Genomic DNA, 18,606 nt, shown 5'->3' with positions numbered 1-18,606 from the left:
AGTCTTTGATTGGTTCTGGGGAGATAGAAGCTGTTTAACAGTCTGATGGTCTGGGGATAGAAGAAACTGTTTAAAACAGTCTGATGTCTGGGGATAGAAACTGTTTAAACAGGTCCTGATGGTCTGGGGATAGAAACTGTTTAACAGTCTGATGGTCTGGGATGAGAAACTGTTTAACAGTCTGCATGGTCTGGTGATAGAAGCTGTTTCAACAGTCTGATGGTCTGGGATAGAAACTGTTTCCAGTCTGATGGTCTGGGATAGAAACTGTTTAACAGTCTGATTGGTCTGGGGATAGAAACTGTTTAACAGTCTGATGGTCTGGGGATAGAAACTGGTTTCTCAGTCTGATGGTCTGGTGATAGAAGCTGTTCAACAGTCTGATGGTCTGGGGATAGAAACTGTTTCTCAGTCTGATGGTCTGGGGATAGAAGCTGTTAACAGTCTGATGGTCTGGGGGATAGAAACTGTTCAACAGTCTGATGGTCTGGGGATAGAAACTGTTTCTCAGTCTGATGGTCTTGGTGATAGAAGCTGTTCAACAGTCTGATGGCTGGGGATAGAAAACTGTTTAACAGTCTGATGTCTGGGGATAGAAACTGTTTCTCAGTCTGATGTCTGGGGATAGAAACTGTTTAACAGTCTGATGGTCTGGTGATAGAAGCTTCACTCTGGTGATAGAAGCGTTCAACAGTCTGATGGGTCTGGGGATAGAAGCTGTTTAACAGATCTGCATGGTCTGTGGGGATAGAAACTGTTTAACAGTCTGATGGTCTGGGGAAGAAACTGTTTAACAGTCTGTATGTCTGGTGATAGAAGCTGTTCAACAAGTCTGATGGTCTGGGGATAGAAGCTGTTTAACAGTCTGATGGTCTGGGGATAGAAGCTGTTCAACAGTCTAATGGTCTGGTGATAGAAGCTGTTCAACAGTCTGATGGTCTGGGGATAGAAACTGTTTCTCAGTCTCTCGGTCCCAGCTTTGATGCACCTGTACTGTCTCTGTCTGTTAGATGGTAGCAGAGGGAACAGACCGTGGCTCGGGTGGCTGAGGTTCTTAATGATCTTCTTGACCTTCCTTTGACACAGTTCTGTAAATGCCCTGGAGGGCAGGCAGCGTGGGCCCAGTGATGCGTTGGGCTGACCACGTCTCCCTCTGGATTGCCATGCGTTGAGGGCGATACAGTTGTTGTACCATGCAGTGATACAGCCTGACAGAATGATCTCAATGGTTCATCTGTTGAAGTTCCTGAGGGTCTTAGAGGGAATGCCGAATTTCGGCGGTGTGTCCTTCTTCACCACGGTGTCGGTTGTGGTGGGATGATTTCAGCATAGTGGAGGTGTTGTGTGTCTACCCTCTGTGTTTGAGAATCAGCATAGTGGAGGTGTTGTTGCCTAGCTACCCTCTGTGTTGAGGATCAGCATAGTGGAGTGTTTGTTGTCTACCCTCTGTGTTGAGAATCAGCATAGTGGAGGTGTTGTTGCCTAGCTACCCTCTGTGTTGAGGATTAGCATAGTAGAGGTGTTGTTGCCTAGCTACCCTCTGTGTTGAGGATCAGCATAGTGGAGGTGTTGTTGCCTACCCTCTGTGTTGAGGATCAGCATGTGGAGGTGTTGTTGCCTACCCTCTGTGTTGAGGATTAGCATAGTAGAGTGTTGTTGTCTACCCTCTGTGTGAGAATCAGCATAGTGGAGGTGTTGTTGCCTAGCTACCCTCTGTGTGTTGAGGATTAGCATAGTAGAGGTGTTGTTGCCTACTACCTCTGTGTTGAGGATCAGCATAGTGGAGGTGTTGTTGCCTACCCTCTGTGTTGAGGATCAGCATGTGGAGGTGTTGTTGCCTACCCTCTGTGTTGAGGATTAGCAATAGAGGTGTTGTTGCCTAGCTACCCTCTGTGTTGAGATCAGCATAGTAGAGGTGTTGTTGTCTACCCTCTGTGTTGAGGATCAGCATAGTGGAGGTGGTGTTGTCTACCCTCTGTGTTTGAGGATCAGCATAGTGGAGGTGTTTGTTGCCTACCCTCTGTGTTGAGGATCAGCATAGTGGAGGTGTTGTTGCCTACCCTCTGTGTTGAGGATTAGCATATAGAGGTGTTGTTGCCTAGCTACCCTCTGTGTTGAGGATCAGCATAGTGGAGGTGTTGTTGCCTAGCTACCCTCTGTGTTGAGAATCAGCGTAGTGGAGGTGTTGTTGCCTACCCTCTGTGTTGAGGATCAGCATAGTGGAGGTGTTGTTGCCTAGCTACCCTCTGTGTTGAGGATCAGTGTAGTGGAGGTGTGTTGTCTACCCTCTGTGTTGAGGATCAGCATAGTGGAGGTGTTGTTTGCCTAGCTACCCTCTGTGTTGAGGATTAGCATAGTGGAGGTGTTGTTGCCTAGCTACCCTCTGTGTTGAGGGATCAGCATAGTGAGGGTTTGTTTTGCCTAGCTACCCTCTGTGTTGAAGATTAGCATAGTAGAGGTTTTTGTTGCCTACCCTCTGTGTGAGGATCAGCATAGTGGAGGTGTTGTTGCCTAGCTACCCTCTGTGTTGAGGATCAGCATAGTGGAGGTGTTGTTGTCTACCCTCTGTGTTGAGGATCAGCATAGTGGAGGTGTTGTTGCCTAGCTACCCTCTGTGTTGAGGATTAGCATAGTAGAGGTGTTGTTGCCTACCCTCTGTGGTTGAGGATCAGCATAGTGGAGGTGTTGTTGCCTAGCTACCCTCTGTGTTGAGGGATTAGCATAGTAGAGGTGTTGTTGCCTACCCTCTGTGTTGAGGATCAGCATAGTGGAGGTGTTGTTGTCTAGCTACCCTCTGTGTTGAGATCAGCACAGTAGAGGTGTTGTTTGCCTAGCTACCCTCTGTGTTGAGGATCAGCACAGTAGAGGTGTTGTTGCCTACCCTCTGTGTTGAGGAATCAGCGTAGTGGAGGTGTTGTTGCCTAGCTACCCTCTGTGTGAGGATCAGCACAGTAGAGGTGTTTGTGCCTAGCTACCCTCTGTGTTGAGGATCAGCACAGTAGAGTGTTGTTGCCTACCCTCTGTGTTGAGGATCAGCATAGTGGAGGTGTTGTTGTCTACCCTCTGTGTTGAGGATTAGCATAGTGGAGGTGTTGTTGCCTAGCTACCCTCTGTGGTGAGGATCAGCACAGTAGAGGTGTTGTTGCCTAGCTACCCTCTGTGTTGAGAATCAACATAGTGGAGGTGTTTGTTGCCTACCCTCTGTGTTGAGGATCAGCATGTGGAGGTGTTGTCGCCTAGCTACCCTCTGTGTTGAGAATCAGCATAGAGGAGGTGTTGTTGCCTAGCTACCCTCTGTGTTGAGGATCAGCGTAGTGGAGGTGTTGTTGCCTAGCTACCCTCTGTGTTGAGGATCAGCATAGAGGAGGTGTTGTTGCCTAGCTACCCTCTGTGTTGGAGGATCAGCATAGTGGAGGTGTTGTTGCCTAGCTACCCTCTGTGTTGAGGATCAGTATAGTGAGTGTTGTGCCTAAGCTACCCTCTGTGTTGAGGATCAGCATAGTGGAGGTGTTGTTGCCTAGCTACCCTCTGTGTTGAGAATCAGCGTAGTAGAGGTGTTGTTGCCTAGCTACCCTCTAATCTACTCTTCTTCATTTTTTGGGGCTCCAGTAAGTGTGTGTGACTCAACTCAATGTGCTAGCGTATAACACTGTCCTTCTGTGTGTGTGTGTCTCTCTGTGTGTCTCTCCCTCTCTAGGACCTCTCTCCACTATGCGGCAGCCAGTCGTCACTACCAGTGCCTGGAGACCCTGGTGTCGTGTGGGACCTGCATTAATGCCACTGACCAGTGGGGGCGCTCTGCTCTGCACTACGCTGCTGCCTCCGACCTGGACAGAAGGTGATCTTCACTGATCAGACTTAGGAACGAATCCTAACTTCCACTTAAGATTTCAATTCCGATATAGTCATGCATTGATGTAAATGGGAGACTCAGTGAAAATGTTACTTAAATGAAAGTTAGGATTCGCCCCATAGTGACCATACATTGATGATACCATTAGGACCTGTGACTCATGTTACAGTTTAATATTATAAACTGCATGTAAATTCAGTTATCGGTCAGAGGTTAAAGACTACAATATTGAGCTGGTTCCTATATGCTGCTATCTATAATATGTAAGCAAAAGACTAACGGACAGTCAGGCCACTGAGGCCAGGTAAAACTAGCTGTGTGGTTTTTGGTGGTGACCATAGAGATCTTGTTAAATTGTTATAGGTGCTAAGTCCCTTCAAAATTCCAGAATGGGTTGAAAATGGCAGCCATATTGGTCAGGGAGAAATCCAAACCAGTCTAAAGGAATATATTATTATTATTATTATTTTATTTCACCTTTATTTAACCAGGTAGGCCAGTTGAGAACAAGTTCTTATTTACAACTGCGACCTGGCCAAGATAAAGCAAAGCAGTGCGACAAAAACAACAACTACAGAAGTTACACATGAGATAACGAACGTAAAGTCAATAACGCCAATAGTAAAATCTGTATACAGTGTGTGCAAATGAAGGAGAGGTAAGGCAATAAATAGGCCAATAGTGGCGAAGCATTACGTTTATCAATTACACTGGAGTGATATATGTGCAGATGAGGATGTGCAAGTAGAAATACTGGTGTGCAAAAGAGCAGAAAAAACAAATCAAATATGGAATGGAGGTAGGTAGTTGGATGGGCTATCTACAGATGGGCTGTGTACAGGTGCAGTGATCGGTAAGCTGCTCTGACAGCTGACGCTTAAAGTTAGTGAGGAGATATAAGTCTCCAACTTCAGTGATTTTTGCAGTTCGTTCCAGTCACAGGCAGCAGAGAACTGGAAGGAACGGCGGCCAATGAGGGTGTTGCTTTGGGGATGATCAGTGAGATATACCTGCTGGAGGCGTGCTACGGGTGGGTGTTGCTATGGTGACCAGTGAAATATACCTGCTGGAGGAGTGCTACGGGTGGGTGTTGCTATGGTGACCAGTGAAATATACCTGCTGGAGGACGTGCTACGGGTGGGTGTTGCGTATGGTGACCAGTGAAATATACCTGCTGGAGGACGTGCTACGGGTGGTGTTGCTATGGTGACCATGAAATATACCTGCTGGAGACGTGCTACGGGTGGGTGTTGCTATGGTGACCAGTAAATATACCTGCTGGAGACGTGCTACGGGTGGGTGTTGCTATGTGACCAGTGAAATATACCTGCTGGAGCGACGTGCTACGGGTGGGTGTGCTGTGGTGACCAGTGAAAATATACCTGCTGGAGCACGTGCTACGGGTGGGTGTTGTATGGTGACCAGTGAAATATACCTGCTGGAGCGCGTGCTACGGGGGGTGTTGCTATGGTGACCAGTGAAATATTACCTGCTGGAGCGACGTGCTACGGGTGGTTGTTATGGTGACCAGTGAAATATACCTGCTGGAGGCGTGCTACGGGTGGGTGTGTATGGTGACCAGTGAAAATATACCTGCTGGAGCGGCGTGCTACGGGTGGGTGCTGCTTGGTGACCAGTGAAATATACCTGCTGGAGCCGTGCTACGGGTGGGTGTTGCTTATGGTGACCAGTGAAATATACCTGCTGTGAGGACGTTTGCTACGGGTGGGTGCTGCTGTGGTGACCAGTGAAATATACCTGCTGGAGGACGTGCTACGGGTGGGTGCTGCTGTGGTGACCAGTGAAATATACCTGCTGGAGGACGTGCTACGGGTGGGTGTTGCTATGGTGACCAGTGAAATATACCTGCTGGAGCACGTGCTACGGGTGGGTGTTGCTATGGTGACCAGTGAGCTGAGATAAGGAGGAGCTTTACCTAGTAAAGACTTATAGATGACCTGATCTAAAATATTGTCCCATAATTATAAATACAGTTTATATGGGTTTTATACACATTTTCTGTATAAATAGCCTCTAAAATATATGTAAACTGACCATAAATGTCAAAATGTTGTGTTTTCTTGGAAAGCTGTGAGTGCTATTATATGATGCAAATTCAGTACTTGTTGCATTTACAACTTAATTACTATCAAGTGATTTCAGCCAGTGTCTGGCTGTGGATGGACTGCACTGTTTCAATGGAATGTTATTCTAATTCCTAATTCTATGGTGGTGACCATCTCCGGAAGCTAGACAATCAAGGAACTCCCTGTTTCCATGGATACCTGAGGTAATTCTGAGGTGCCGGTTGAATAGGTGTCTGGATGTTCGGCAGCAGACTGTTCAGTGTTCACACCTCTGATTGGTTCCATTCCAGGATATTCAGAGAAGCACTGCTGGAGACGCTAGATGACCCTGAATACCCCCATGAATAATCAGATGGAAAGGGTTTGGGGAGGGTTTCCCTGGGGCTCCCATTGAGGATTTCTTAATCGTTCTCTGTTGTGTGTCTTGTGTTGTGAAGGCGACGTCAGGCTCTGGAGCCAGAGAGTGAAGGGGTGCAAGCAGAGAAGGAGAAGGAGGCTGCGCTGTGAGTATACTCTTTTATTTCTATAAGTATTACTGCCTCTATCTGGGCATACATGTAGTCAGTCAGCACAGATTATGGCTCAGTGCAAGCCGTGCCTATGGTTCTGACTGTTTGAGAAAGTCTCTCTCTTTCTCTCTCTCTCTCTCTCTCTCTCTTTCTCTACTCTGTGCACACAGACCAGTTCAGACAGACAATATATTCTGTAATTGTCTCTCTTGCTCATCTTGTTGGAATAACCATTGCGTATGTCAAATCAAAGTTTATAAGTCACGTGCGCCGAATACAACAGGTGTAGACCTTACAGTGATATGCTTACTTACAGACTCTAACCAATAGTGCAAAAAATGTATTAAGTGAGCAATAGGTAAGTAAAAAAATAAAACAACAGTAAAAAGACAGACTATATACAGTAGCGAGGCTATAAAAGTAGTGAGGCTACATACAGACACCGGTTAGTCAGGCTGATTGAGGTAGTATGTACATGTAGATATGGTTAAAGTGACTATGCATATATGATGAACAGAGAGTAGCAGTAGCGTAAAAGAGGGGTTGGCGGGTGGTGGCTGGGACACAATGCAGATAGCCCGGTTAGCCAATGTGCGGGAGCACTGGTTGGTCGGCCCAATTAAGGTAGTATGTACATGAATGTATAGTTAAAGTGACTATGCATATATGATAAACAGAGAGTAGCAGCAGCGTTAAAAGAGGGGTTGGGGGGGCACACAATGCAAATGGTCCTGGTAGCCATTTGATTACCTGTTCAGGAGTCTTATGGCTTGGGTGTAAAAACTGTTGAGAAGCCTTTTTGTCCTAGACTTGGCACTCTAGTACCGCTTGCCATGCGGTAGTAGAGAGAACAGTCTATGACTGGGGTGGCTGGGGTCTTTGACAATTTTTAGGGCCTTCCTCTGACACRGCCTGGTGTAGAGGTCCTGGATGGCAGGCAGCTTAGCCCCAGTGATGTACGGGGCCGTACGCACTACCCTCTGTAGTGCCTTGCGGTCAGAGGCCGAGCAATTGCCGTACCATGCAGTGATGCAACCAGTCAGGATGCTCTCGATGTTGCAGCTGTAGAATATTCTGAGGATCTCAGGACCCATGCAAAATCTTTTTTGTTTCCTGAGGGGGAATAGGCTTTGTCGTGCCCTCTTCACGACTGTCTTGGTGTGTTAGAACCATTCTAGTTTGTTGTTGATGTGGACACCAAGGAACTTGAAGCTCTCAACCTGCTCCACTGCAGCCCCGTCAATGAGAATGGGGGCGCGCTCGGTCCTCCTTTTCCTGTAGTCCACAATCATCTCCTTAGTCTTGGTTACGTTGAGGGATAGGTTGTTATTCTGGCACCACCCGGCCAGGTCTCTGACCTCCTCCCTATAGGCTGTCTCGTCGTTGTCGGTGATCAGGCCTACCACTGTTGTGTCGTCTGCAAACTTAATGATGGTGTTGGAGTCGTGCATGGCCATGCAGTCGTGGGTGAACAGGGAGTACAGGAGTGGACCTAGCACACACCCCTGGGGAGCTCCAGTGTTGAGGATCAGCGTGGCAGATGTGTTGCTACCTACCCTCACCACCTGGGGGCGGCCCGTCAGGAAGTCCAGATCCAGTTGCAGAGGGAGGTGTTTAGTCCCAGGATCCTTAGCTTAGTGTTGAGCTTTGAGAGTACTATGGTGTTGAACGCTGAGCTGTAGTCAATAAATAGCATTCTCTCGTAAGTGTTCCTTTTGTCCAGGTGGGAAAGTGCAGTGTGGAGTGCAATAGATAGAGATTGCATCATCTGTGGATCTGTTTGGGCAGAATGCAAATTGGAGTGGGTCTAGGGTTTCTGGGATAATGGTGTTGATGTGAGCCATTACCAACCTTTCAAAGCACTTCATGGCTACGGACGTGAGTGCTACGGGTCTGTAGTCATTTAGGCAGGTTACCTTTGTGTTCTTGGGCACAGGGACTATGGTGGTCTGCTTGAAACATGTTGGTATGTCTATAAAACATATATTTCTCTCTCTCATATCCTCTCTGTCTGAGGCTTTTAACTTTTTTAGAACATATTGAAGTGTTTGTGTCTGACGATATTGTATGTTTTTGTAATAGATGTCTAGAATTCCTTTTGCAAAGTGGTGCTACTGCCTCTCTGAAGGATAAGCAGGGCTACAGTCCTGTCCACTATGCTGCAGCCTATGGCCACAGACACTGCCTGGAGCTGGTGAGTACATGCACGCTCATACACACACTTATGCTACATTTTCTATGCTACATGCTGGTCAACAATGTATCTGTGTGTAGAACTTCAACTTCAATTTCACAAGATACCATAAATACACACAGCTCACAAATTCCACTTATGGAATTGAAATGATTTGTTTTGATGTAATCTGTGGTTGTGGTTTTAGCTGTTGGACAGAGACGAGAGTCACCAGGAGGACCCAGACTTTCTGGGTGCCAGGAGCCCCCTGCACCTCGCTGTGAGTCATTATCACATATCCACTCTAGCCATGCATTATTATATATCCACTCTAGCCATGCATAATCACATACACTGCCATGCATTATAATTGGGTGAGCTTGTGACCTGAGCAGGAAAAACCTATAGTTTTTATGGTCATGGCACGTGGTCAGAAAAAACAGATAACTAGTGTTATCATGTACAGAGCCTTCAGAAAGTATTCACACCCCTTGACTTATTCCACATTTTGTTGTGTTACAGCCTGAATTCAAAATGGATAAAATAAAATCTCACCTATCTACACAAATTACCCCATAATGACTAAATGTAAATATGTAATTTTTTTTTTTAGCAAATTTATTGAATATGAAATACAGAAATATCTAATTTACATACAGTGCATTCGGAAAGTATTCAGACCCCTTCCCTTTTTCCACATTTTGTTACGTTACAGCCTTATTCTAAAATTGATAACATACATTTCTTTCTTCATCAATTTACACACAATGCCCCATAATGACAAAGCAAAAACAGTACCAACACGTACCAACACGTTTCTGAAGCATTGAAAGTCCCCAAGAACACAGTGGCCTCCATCATTCTTAAATGGAAGAAGTTTGGAACCACCAAGACTCTTCTTAGAGCTGGCCGCCCGGCCAAACTGAGCAGTCGGGGAGAAGGGCCTTGGTCGGAGAGGTGACCAAGAACCCACTGGTCACTCTGACAGTGCTCCTGAGTTCCTCTGTAGAGATGGGAGAACCTTTCAGAAGGACAACCATCTCTGCAGAACTCCAACAATCAGACCTTTATGTTAGAGTGGAGAGACAGAAGCCACTCCCTCAGTAAAAGGCACATGACAGCCAGCTTGGAGTTTGCCAAAAGGCACCTAAAGGACTCAGACCATGAGAAACAAGATTCTCTGGTCTGATGACACCAAGATTGAACTCTTTAGCCTGATTGCCAAACGTCACATCTGGAAGAAACCTGGCACCATCCCTACGGTGAAGCATGGTGGTGGCAGCATCATGCTGTGGGGATGTTTTTAGTGGCGGGGACTGGGAGACAAGAGGGAAAGATGAACGGAGCAAAGTACAAAGAGATCCTTGATGAAAACCTGCTCCAGAGTGATCAGGACCTCAGACTGGGGCGAAGGTTCATCTTCCAACTGGACAACGACCCTAAGCACACAGCCAAGACAACTCAGGATTGGCTTTGGGACAAGTCTCCTGAATGTCCTTGAGTGGCCCAGCCAGAGCCCAGACTTGAACACAATCAAGCCACTCTGGAGAGACCTGAAAATACAGTTGAAGTCGAAAGTTTACATACACTTAGGTTGGAGTCATTAAAACTCATTTTTCAACCACTCCACAAATTTCTTGTTAACAAACTATAGTTTTGGCAAGTCGGTTAGGACATCTACTAGAAACTAGAAACTTTGTGGGCAGAACTGAAAAAGCGTGTGCGAGCAAGGAGGCCTACAAACCTGACTCAGTTACACCAGCTCTGTCAGGAGAAATGGGCCAAATGCACTCAACTTATTGTGGGAAGCTTGTGGAAGGCTACCCGAAACGTTTGACACAAGTTATAACAATTTTAAAGGCAATGCTACCAAATACTAATTGAGTGTATGTAAACTTCTGACCCACTGGGAATGTGATGAAAGAAATTAAGCTGAAATAAATCATTCTCTTTACTATTATTCAGACATTTCACATTCTTAAAATAAAGTGGTGATCCTAACTGACCTAAGACAGGGGTTTTTACTAGGATTAAATGTCAGGAATTGTGAAAATAATGAGTTTAAATGTATTTGGCTAAGGTGTATGTAAACTTCCGACTTCAACTGTAGCTGTGCCAGCTACGCTCCCCATCCAACCTGACAGAGCTTGAGATGATCTGCAGAGAAGAATGGGAGAAACTCCCCAAATACAGGTGTGCCAAGCTTGTAACGTCATACCCAAGAAGACTCAAGGATGTAATCGCTGCCAAAGGTGCTTCAACAAAGTCTTGAGTAAATGGTCTGAATACTTTTTGAATGTGATATTTCAGTTCTTTATTTTTTAGACATTTGCTAAATGTTTTTGCTTTGTCGTTATGGGGTATTGTGTGTAGATTGATGAGGAGAAAAAAAACTATTCAATCAATTTTAGGATAAGGCTGTAACCTAACAAAATGTGGAAAAAGTCAAGGGGTCCGAATACTTCCCGAATGAACTGTAACTATTCACACCCCTGAGTCAAAACACATTAGAATCACCTTTGGCAGCGATTACAACTGTGAGTCTTTCTGGGTAAGTCTCTAAAAGCTTTGCATACCTAGATTGTACAATATTTCCACATTATTACATTTTTTTTCAAGCTCTGTCAAGTTCGTTGTTGTCAATTGCTAGACAGCCATTTTCAAGTCTTGCCATAGATTTTCCAGCCAATTTAAGTCAAAACGTTAACTAGGACACTCAGGGACATTCAATGTTGTCTTTGTAAGCAACTCCAGTGTATATTTGGCCTTGTGTTTTAGGTTATTGTCCTGCTGAAAAGTGAATTTGCCTCCCGGTGTCTGCTGGAAAGCAGACTGAACCAGGTTTTCCTCTAGGATTTTGCCTGTGCTTAGCTCTGTTTCTGGAGTAGCATACTCATAACATGATGCAGCCACCACCATGCTTCAAAATATGAAGAGTGGTACTCAGTGACGTGTTTTGTTGGATTTGCCTCAAACATAATGCTTTGTATGCATAGTATAACGTTAATTTCTTTGCCACATTTTTTGCAGTTTTACTTTAGTGCCTTATTGCAAACAGGATGTATGTTTTGGAATATTTGTATTCTGTACAGGCTTCCATCTTTTCACTCTGTCTTTTAGGTTAGTATCGTTAGTGTCTTCAGTTTTCTCCTATCACATCCATTAAACTCAGTAACTGTTTTAAAGTGACCGTTGGCCTCATGGTGAAATCCCTGTGTGGTTTCCTTCCTGTCCGGCAACTGAGTAATTAATAACTTCACCATTCCAAATTGTAATTAATAACTTCACCATTCCAAATTGTAATTAATAACTTCACCATTCCAAATTGTAATTAATAACTTCACCATTCCAAATTGTTATTAATAACTTCACCATGCTCAAAAGAATATTCAATGTCTGCTTTTTTTGTTTTTCATCTACCAATAGGTGTCCTTCTTTGCGAGGCATTGGAAAACGTCACTGGTCTTTGTGGTTGAATCTGTGTTTAAAATGTACTGCTGGACTGAGAGACCTTACAGATTACTATATGTGTGGGATACAGAGATGAGGTAGTCATTCAAAGATCATGATAAACACTATTAATGCACAGAGTGAGTCCATGCAACTTATTAAGCACATTTTTACTCCTGAACTTATTTAGGCTTGCTATAACATTTCAGCTTTTCATTTCGAAATACATAATTCCACTTTGGCATTATGGGTTGTTGTGTGTAGGCCAGTGATACAAAATCTCAATTTAATCCATTTTAAATTCAGGCTGTAACACAACAAAATGTGGAAAATGTCAAGGGGTGTGAATACTTTCTGAAGGCAACCATATATACATTACCACACATACACACACAGAGTATACATTGCATAGACCGTAGTGTCTTTGAATACCAACAGCTGGTATGTGTGTAATGTGTGTGTCCGTCTCCCTGTCCCCCAGGCATACCACGGCCATGCACAGGCTCTGGAGGTGTTGCTGCAAGGGGAGAGGGAGGTAGACCAGGGGGACGAGGCTGGTCGTACTCCCCTGGCCCTAGCGTCCCTCAGGGGCCACACTGACTGCGTCCACACCCTTCTCAGCCAGGGGGCCTCGCCACGCACCACGGACACCAACAGGGGACGCACCCCGGTACACCTAGCAGGTAATGGAGAACACTGTGTGTGGGTGTGAGAATTTGAAGTACTCTTTTGATTGGTCTGTGTGCAGTAGTTCTGTACTGAGTTTCCTCTCCTTCTTTCCATCTCTCTCTGTCTTTCTGTCTCTCTGTCTTTGTGTCTTTGTGTCTTTCTGTCTCTCTGTCTCTGTTTTTCTGTCTCTTTCTGTCTCTCTCTGTCTCTGTCGATCTCTCTCTCTTTTCTGTCTCTCTCTCTGTCTGTCTCTCTCTCTCTCAATTCAATTCAAGGGGCTTTATTGGCATGGGAAACATATATTAACATTGCCAAAGCAAGTGAAGTAGATAATATACAAAAGTAAAATAAACAATACAAATTAACAGTTAACATTACACACAAAAGTTCTAAAATAATTAAGATAAGCATACATATGGGTTGTATTTACAATGGTGTTTGTTCTTCACTGGTTGACCTTTTCTTGTGGCAACAGGTCACACATCTTGCTGCTGTGATGGCACACTGTGGTATTTCACCCAGTAGATATGGGAGTTTATCAAAATCGTGTTTGTTTTCAAATTCTTTGTGGATCTGTGTAGTCTGAGGGAAATATGTGTCTCTAATATGGTCATACATTTGGCAGGAGGTTAGGAAGTGCAGCTCAGTTTCCACCTCATTTTGTGGGCGGTGTGCACATAGCCTGTCTTCTCTTGAGAGCCAGGTCTGCCTACGGCGGCCTTTCTCAATAGCAAGGCTATACTCACTGAGTCTGTACATAGTCAAAGCTTTCCTTAAGTTTGGGTCAGTCACAGTGGTCAGGTATTCTGCCACTGTGTACTCTCTGTTTAGGGCCAAATATCATTCTAGTTTGCTCAGTTGTTTTGTTAATTCTTTCCAATGTGTCAAGTAATTATCTTTTTGTTTTCTCATGATTTGTTTGGGTCTTATTGTGTTGCTGTTCTGGGGCTCTGTGGGGTGTGTTTGTGTTTGTGAACAGAGCCCCAGGACCAGCTTGCTTAGGGGACTCTTCTCCAGGTTCATCTCTCTGTAGGTGATGGCTTTGTTATGGAAGGTTTGGGAATCTCTTCCTTTTAGGTGGTTGTAGAATTTAACGGCTCTTTTCTGGATTTTGATAATTTGCGGTTATCGGCCTAATTCTGCTCTGCATGCATTATTTGGTGTTCTACATTGTACACGGAGGATATTTTTGCAGAATTCTGCATGCAGTCTCAATTTGGTGTTTGTCCCATTTTGTGAATTCTCTCTTTGTGTCTGTCTCTGTCTTGCTGTCTTTCTGTCTTTTTCTTTCTGTCTGTTTCTCCATCTGTCTCTATCTTTCTGTCTCTCTGTCTCTGTCTGTCTGTTTCTCTTGTTACATTTACATTTAAGTCATTTAGCAGACGCTCTTATCCAGAGCGACTTACAAATTGGAAAAATAGTTCTCATCTCTCTCCTTCTCTGTCCTCAGTGATGAATGGTCATACGTCGTGTGTCCGCCTCCTTCTGGACGACCAGGATAGTGTAGACCTGGTGGACACGACAGACTCTCAGGGACAGTGAGTTTACTGATCTATAGGGACTGGATGGGTATAAATAAAATGGTAATGTCTTGCTCTCACCTTTCTCTCTGATAGGCAAGGTAGAAAAGTGGCCCTATTGCTTATACCTATCCAGTCTTTTCATATGTGATTGGATGGATGTAAGCAACATGGCAAACACTCTATCTAGCCTTGTAATACTAGTAGGTGGGGCTAGGGAATGGGGATGTGTCTACCGATCCGTTTGTCCTGCCGTGACTGTCCCCTCTCTGTCCCTGTCAGGACTCCTCTGATGCTTGCGGTGGCAGGGGGACATGTGGACGTTGTGTCTCTGCTGCTGGAGAGAGAGGCTGCTGTAGATACAGCAGACAACCATGGCCTGACCGCCCTGCACTTGGGGGTGAGTGTGTGCGTGTGTATTTACTGTACATGTATGTGCGTGCATGTGCGTGCATGTGCACACGTGTGTTTGTGTTTGTATGGCTGGAAATGTCTGTGACTTCACATGACTGTGATTGTACTGAATTCTGAGGAGCTTGTAAGAACGGGATCTCTTTGTCCAGTCTAAAAGTTTAACGGTGAACTCTGTCTCTCTCTTTGTTCCCTTCCCTCTCTCTCTCACTCCTCTCTTCCTCCCCCTCTCCCAGTTGCTGTGTGGTCAGGAGGAGTGTGTTCAGTGTCTGTTGGAGCAGGAGGCCTCTGTGTTGCTGGGGGACTCCAGGGGCCGAACAGCCCTCCATCTGGCTGCAGCGAAGGGCCACGCATCCTGGCTCGCTGAGCTGCTGAGTATGGCCTGTTCTGAACTGCCCATGCCCCCCCTCCGAGACCACCAGGGGTTCACCCCCCTGCACTGGGCCTGCTACAATGGTCAGTTACTAAACCACCCCCCTGCACTGGGCCTGCTACAATGGTCAGTTACTAAACCACCCTACTGCACTGGGCCTGCTACAATGGTCAGTTACTAAACCACCCTACTGCACTGGGCCTGCACGGACGATGTTCAGTGACTAAACCAACCTACTGCACTGGGCCGTTTACTATGGTCAGTTACTAAACCAACCCACTGCACTGGCCTGCTACAATGGTCAGTTACTAAACCAACCTACTGCACTGGGTCCGCTACAATGTCAGTTACTAAACCAACCTACTGCACTGGGCTGCTACTATGGTCAGTTACTAAACCACCCTACTACACTGGCCTGCTACAATGTCAGTTACTAAAACAACCTACTGCACTGGGCCTGCTACAATGTCAGTTACTAAACCACCCTACTACACTGGTCCGCTACAATGGTCAGTACTAAAACCAACCTACTGCACTGGTCCTGCTACAATGGTCAGTTTACTAAACCAACCTACTGCACTGGGCCTGCTACATGGTCAGTTACTAAACCACCCCCCTGCACTGGCCTGCTACTATGGTCAGTTACTAAACCACCCTACTGCACTGGCCTGCTACTATGGTCAGTTACTAAACCAACCTACTGCACTGGGCCTGCTACTATGGTCAGTTACTAAACCACCCTACTGCACATGGGCCTGTACTATGGTCAGTTACTAAACCACCCTACTGCAGTCCTGCCTCAAACCATGGCCTTGTAGTTTGAATCTCATTCAATGTCTGAGGGATTTTGCCTCAATGCATAACTTTTATGTGAATAGCTTTATGTGGAATATCTTTTATGTGGAATACCTTTCATGTGGAATAACCTTTACGTGTGCATCTTCTAATGATCTTCTTGTGTGTCCAGGTCACGAGGCTGTGTGGAGGTACTGCTGGAGCAGAAAGGTTGTCGCTGTATCGATGGAACCCCTTCACTCCCCTGCACTGTCTGTGTAAGTCTATACATTTATTGTCCTTATTGATCAAATATATAATGCACAGTGTTACCCATAGACCTCAGTGTACCCATAGACCTCAGTGTTGACTATAGACCTCATTGTTGACTAAGACTCATGTTGCCCATAAACCTCAGTGTTGGCTATAGACCTCATTGTTGACTATAGACCTCAATGTTGCCCATAGACCTCAGTGTTGGCTATAGACCTCAGTGTTGACTATTAGACCTCAGTTGACTATTAGACCCCAGTGTTGACTATTAGACCTCAGTGTTGACTATAACCTCAGTGGTTGACTTAGACCTCAGTGTTGTCTATAGACCTCAGTGTTGCTATAGACCTCATGTTGACTATTAGACCTCAGTGTTAACTATGAGACCTCAGTGTTGACTATAGACTTCTGTGTGACTATAGACCTCTGTGTTGTCTATAGACCTCTGTGTTGTCTATAGACCTCAGTTTGCTATAACCTCAGTGTTGCTATAACCTCAGTGTTGACTATTAGACCTCAGTGTTGACTATTAGACCTCAGTGTTGCTATAGACCTCTGTGTTCTATAGACCTCTGTGTTGCCCATAGACCTCCGTTTGCCCATAGACCTCATTTTTGCCCATGAGACCTCAGTGTTGCTATAGACTCAGTGTTACATTAGACCTCAGTGTTGACTATTAGAGCTGAAGTTGACTATGAAACCTCAGTTTGGCTATAGACCGCATTGTGCCATAGACCTCAGTGTTGACTATTAGACCTCAGTGTTGACTTTTAGACCTCAGTGTTGACTAAACTCAGTGTCCACATAGACCTCAGTGTTGCCCATAGACCTCAGTGTTGCCCATAGACCTCGATGTTGACTATGATGACCTCAGTGTTGGCTATAGACCTCAGTGTTGACTATTAGACCTCAGTGTTGACTATTAGAGCTGAATGTTGACTATGAGATCTCAGTGTTGGCTATAGACCTCTGTGTTGCCCATAGACCTCAGTGTTGACTATTAGTCCTCAGTGTTGATGATTAGACCTCAGTGTTGACTTTTAGACCCCTGTGTTGACTATTAGACCTCAGTGTTGACTGTGTTTTGCCTCATGGATCTCAGTGTTTACATTCTGTTTTGGTTCTCAGGGTGAATGATCATGAACCCTGTGCCTCACTACTGCTGGAAGCCATGGGATCAGACATGGCCAGCTGTAAGGACGCTAAGGATCGGTAGGTCATCACATCCCTGCATCAGACAGCTGTATATCACACAGCCTGTCCTCAATTTCTCAATCACTAATTTCCATGTTTTTTTTCTTCTCTAATCTTCCTTCTGTTTATTTTCCTCTCCTCACACATCCCTCCCCCCTCCATCTCTCAGGACTCCACTCCATGCTGCAGCGTTCTCTGGTCATGTGGACTGTGTCCAGCTGCTTCTGGCCCATGATGCACCTGTGGATGCTGTGGACCAATCAGGGTGCAGTGCGCTGATGATGGCTGCAGAGAAGGGAAGAGTCGGGACTGTAGAGGTGCTGCTGACCAGTGCCAACGCCAGCCTGAGGTTGGTGGACCAGAATGGTAACACCGCCCTCCACCTGGCCTGCAGTAGCGTGAGTGTCCACTAGGGGGATTTCTCTCCCAATTTCTTTGACATGACATTTGTACCACATTCAAACTCCATATTTACAAATAGTGTATTATATATGAAAACAATTTAACATTTATTTGGCCTCACTATCTTCCTCTCTTCTTCCCTTCCTCTCTTTCCTCTCTTCCTTCCCTTTCTTCCTCTTTCCTCTCTTCACTCTATTCCTCTCTTCCTTCTCTTCCTCTCTCAGGGAAAGGAGGACTGTGTACTATTCATCCTGGAGAGGCTGAAGGACACTGTGCTCATAGCTTCCACCAACGCAGCACTGCAGACGTAAGTGTTCGTCTGAGATAGGCCATGGTTAATCTCAGAGCTGTGCGCTAGCTAGCTACATCCATTTACTTCTGGGGTGCAAGTGTCTAGATAAGTATCTAGATTTAGCCCCTCCCCACTACAGAACCACCACAAACCTTCTGATTGGTCTGTCCCTGCCAGGCCCCTCCACCTAGCGGCCCGTAGCGGTCTGAAGCAGGCTGTCCAGGAGCTGCTGTCCAGGGGGGCCAGTGTTCAGATGTTGGATGAGAACGGTAGGTCTACAGGTCTGGGCCCAGTTTCCCAAAAGCATCTTAAGGTTAAGTTCATTTTAGAACCATAGGATCCTATGGCTCTACCGATGAACTTAACCTAAAGATACTTTTGGGAAAAACGCGACCTGGTCTGGGCATGAACCGGTACCAGTGTGTTAAAGGGATCTAACTGCATGCTGCTATTATATCAGCTGTCTGTGGTGTTAGCATGTCTATGTAGCTAGTTACAGCTGTCTGTGGTTCTGTGGTGTTGGCATGTCTATGTAGCTAGTTACAGCTGTCTGTGGTCATGTGGTGTTGGCATGTCTATGTAGCTAGCTACAGCTGTGTGTTCTGGTAGGCTAGAGGTATCTATGC

General features: G+C 45.5%; 1 protein-coding gene across 1 annotated transcript in view; it reads left to right on the top strand.

The window, feature by feature from the left end:
- LOC111959504 (serine/threonine-protein phosphatase 6 regulatory ankyrin repeat subunit B) overlaps window positions 1–18,606 on the top strand; it is a 70,172-nt gene that overhangs the window by 48,024 nt on the left and 3,542 nt on the right. Inside the window, 14 exon segments of the mRNA XM_070437639.1 lie at window positions 3,698–3,838; window positions 6,378–6,443; window positions 8,532–8,643; window positions 8,831–8,902; window positions 12,554–12,755; window positions 14,192–14,279; window positions 14,544–14,661; window positions 14,909–15,132; window positions 16,013–16,065; window positions 16,068–16,095; window positions 17,221–17,304; window positions 17,456–17,684; window positions 17,913–17,995; window positions 18,158–18,249. Of these exon segments, the coding sequence (XP_070293740.1) occupies window positions 3,698–3,838; window positions 6,378–6,443; window positions 8,532–8,643; window positions 8,831–8,902; window positions 12,554–12,755; window positions 14,192–14,279; window positions 14,544–14,661; window positions 14,909–15,132; window positions 16,013–16,065; window positions 16,068–16,095; window positions 17,221–17,304; window positions 17,456–17,684; window positions 17,913–17,995; window positions 18,158–18,249 (1,592 nt within the window).

Source organism: Salvelinus sp. IW2-2015, linkage group LG36 (genome assembly GCF_002910315.2).
Source record: "Salvelinus sp. IW2-2015 linkage group LG36, ASM291031v2, whole genome shotgun sequence".
Taxonomy (NCBI): domain Eukaryota; kingdom Metazoa; phylum Chordata; class Actinopteri; order Salmoniformes; family Salmonidae; genus Salvelinus; species Salvelinus sp. IW2-2015.
This window is presented reverse-complemented; position numbering and strand designations above follow the sequence as displayed.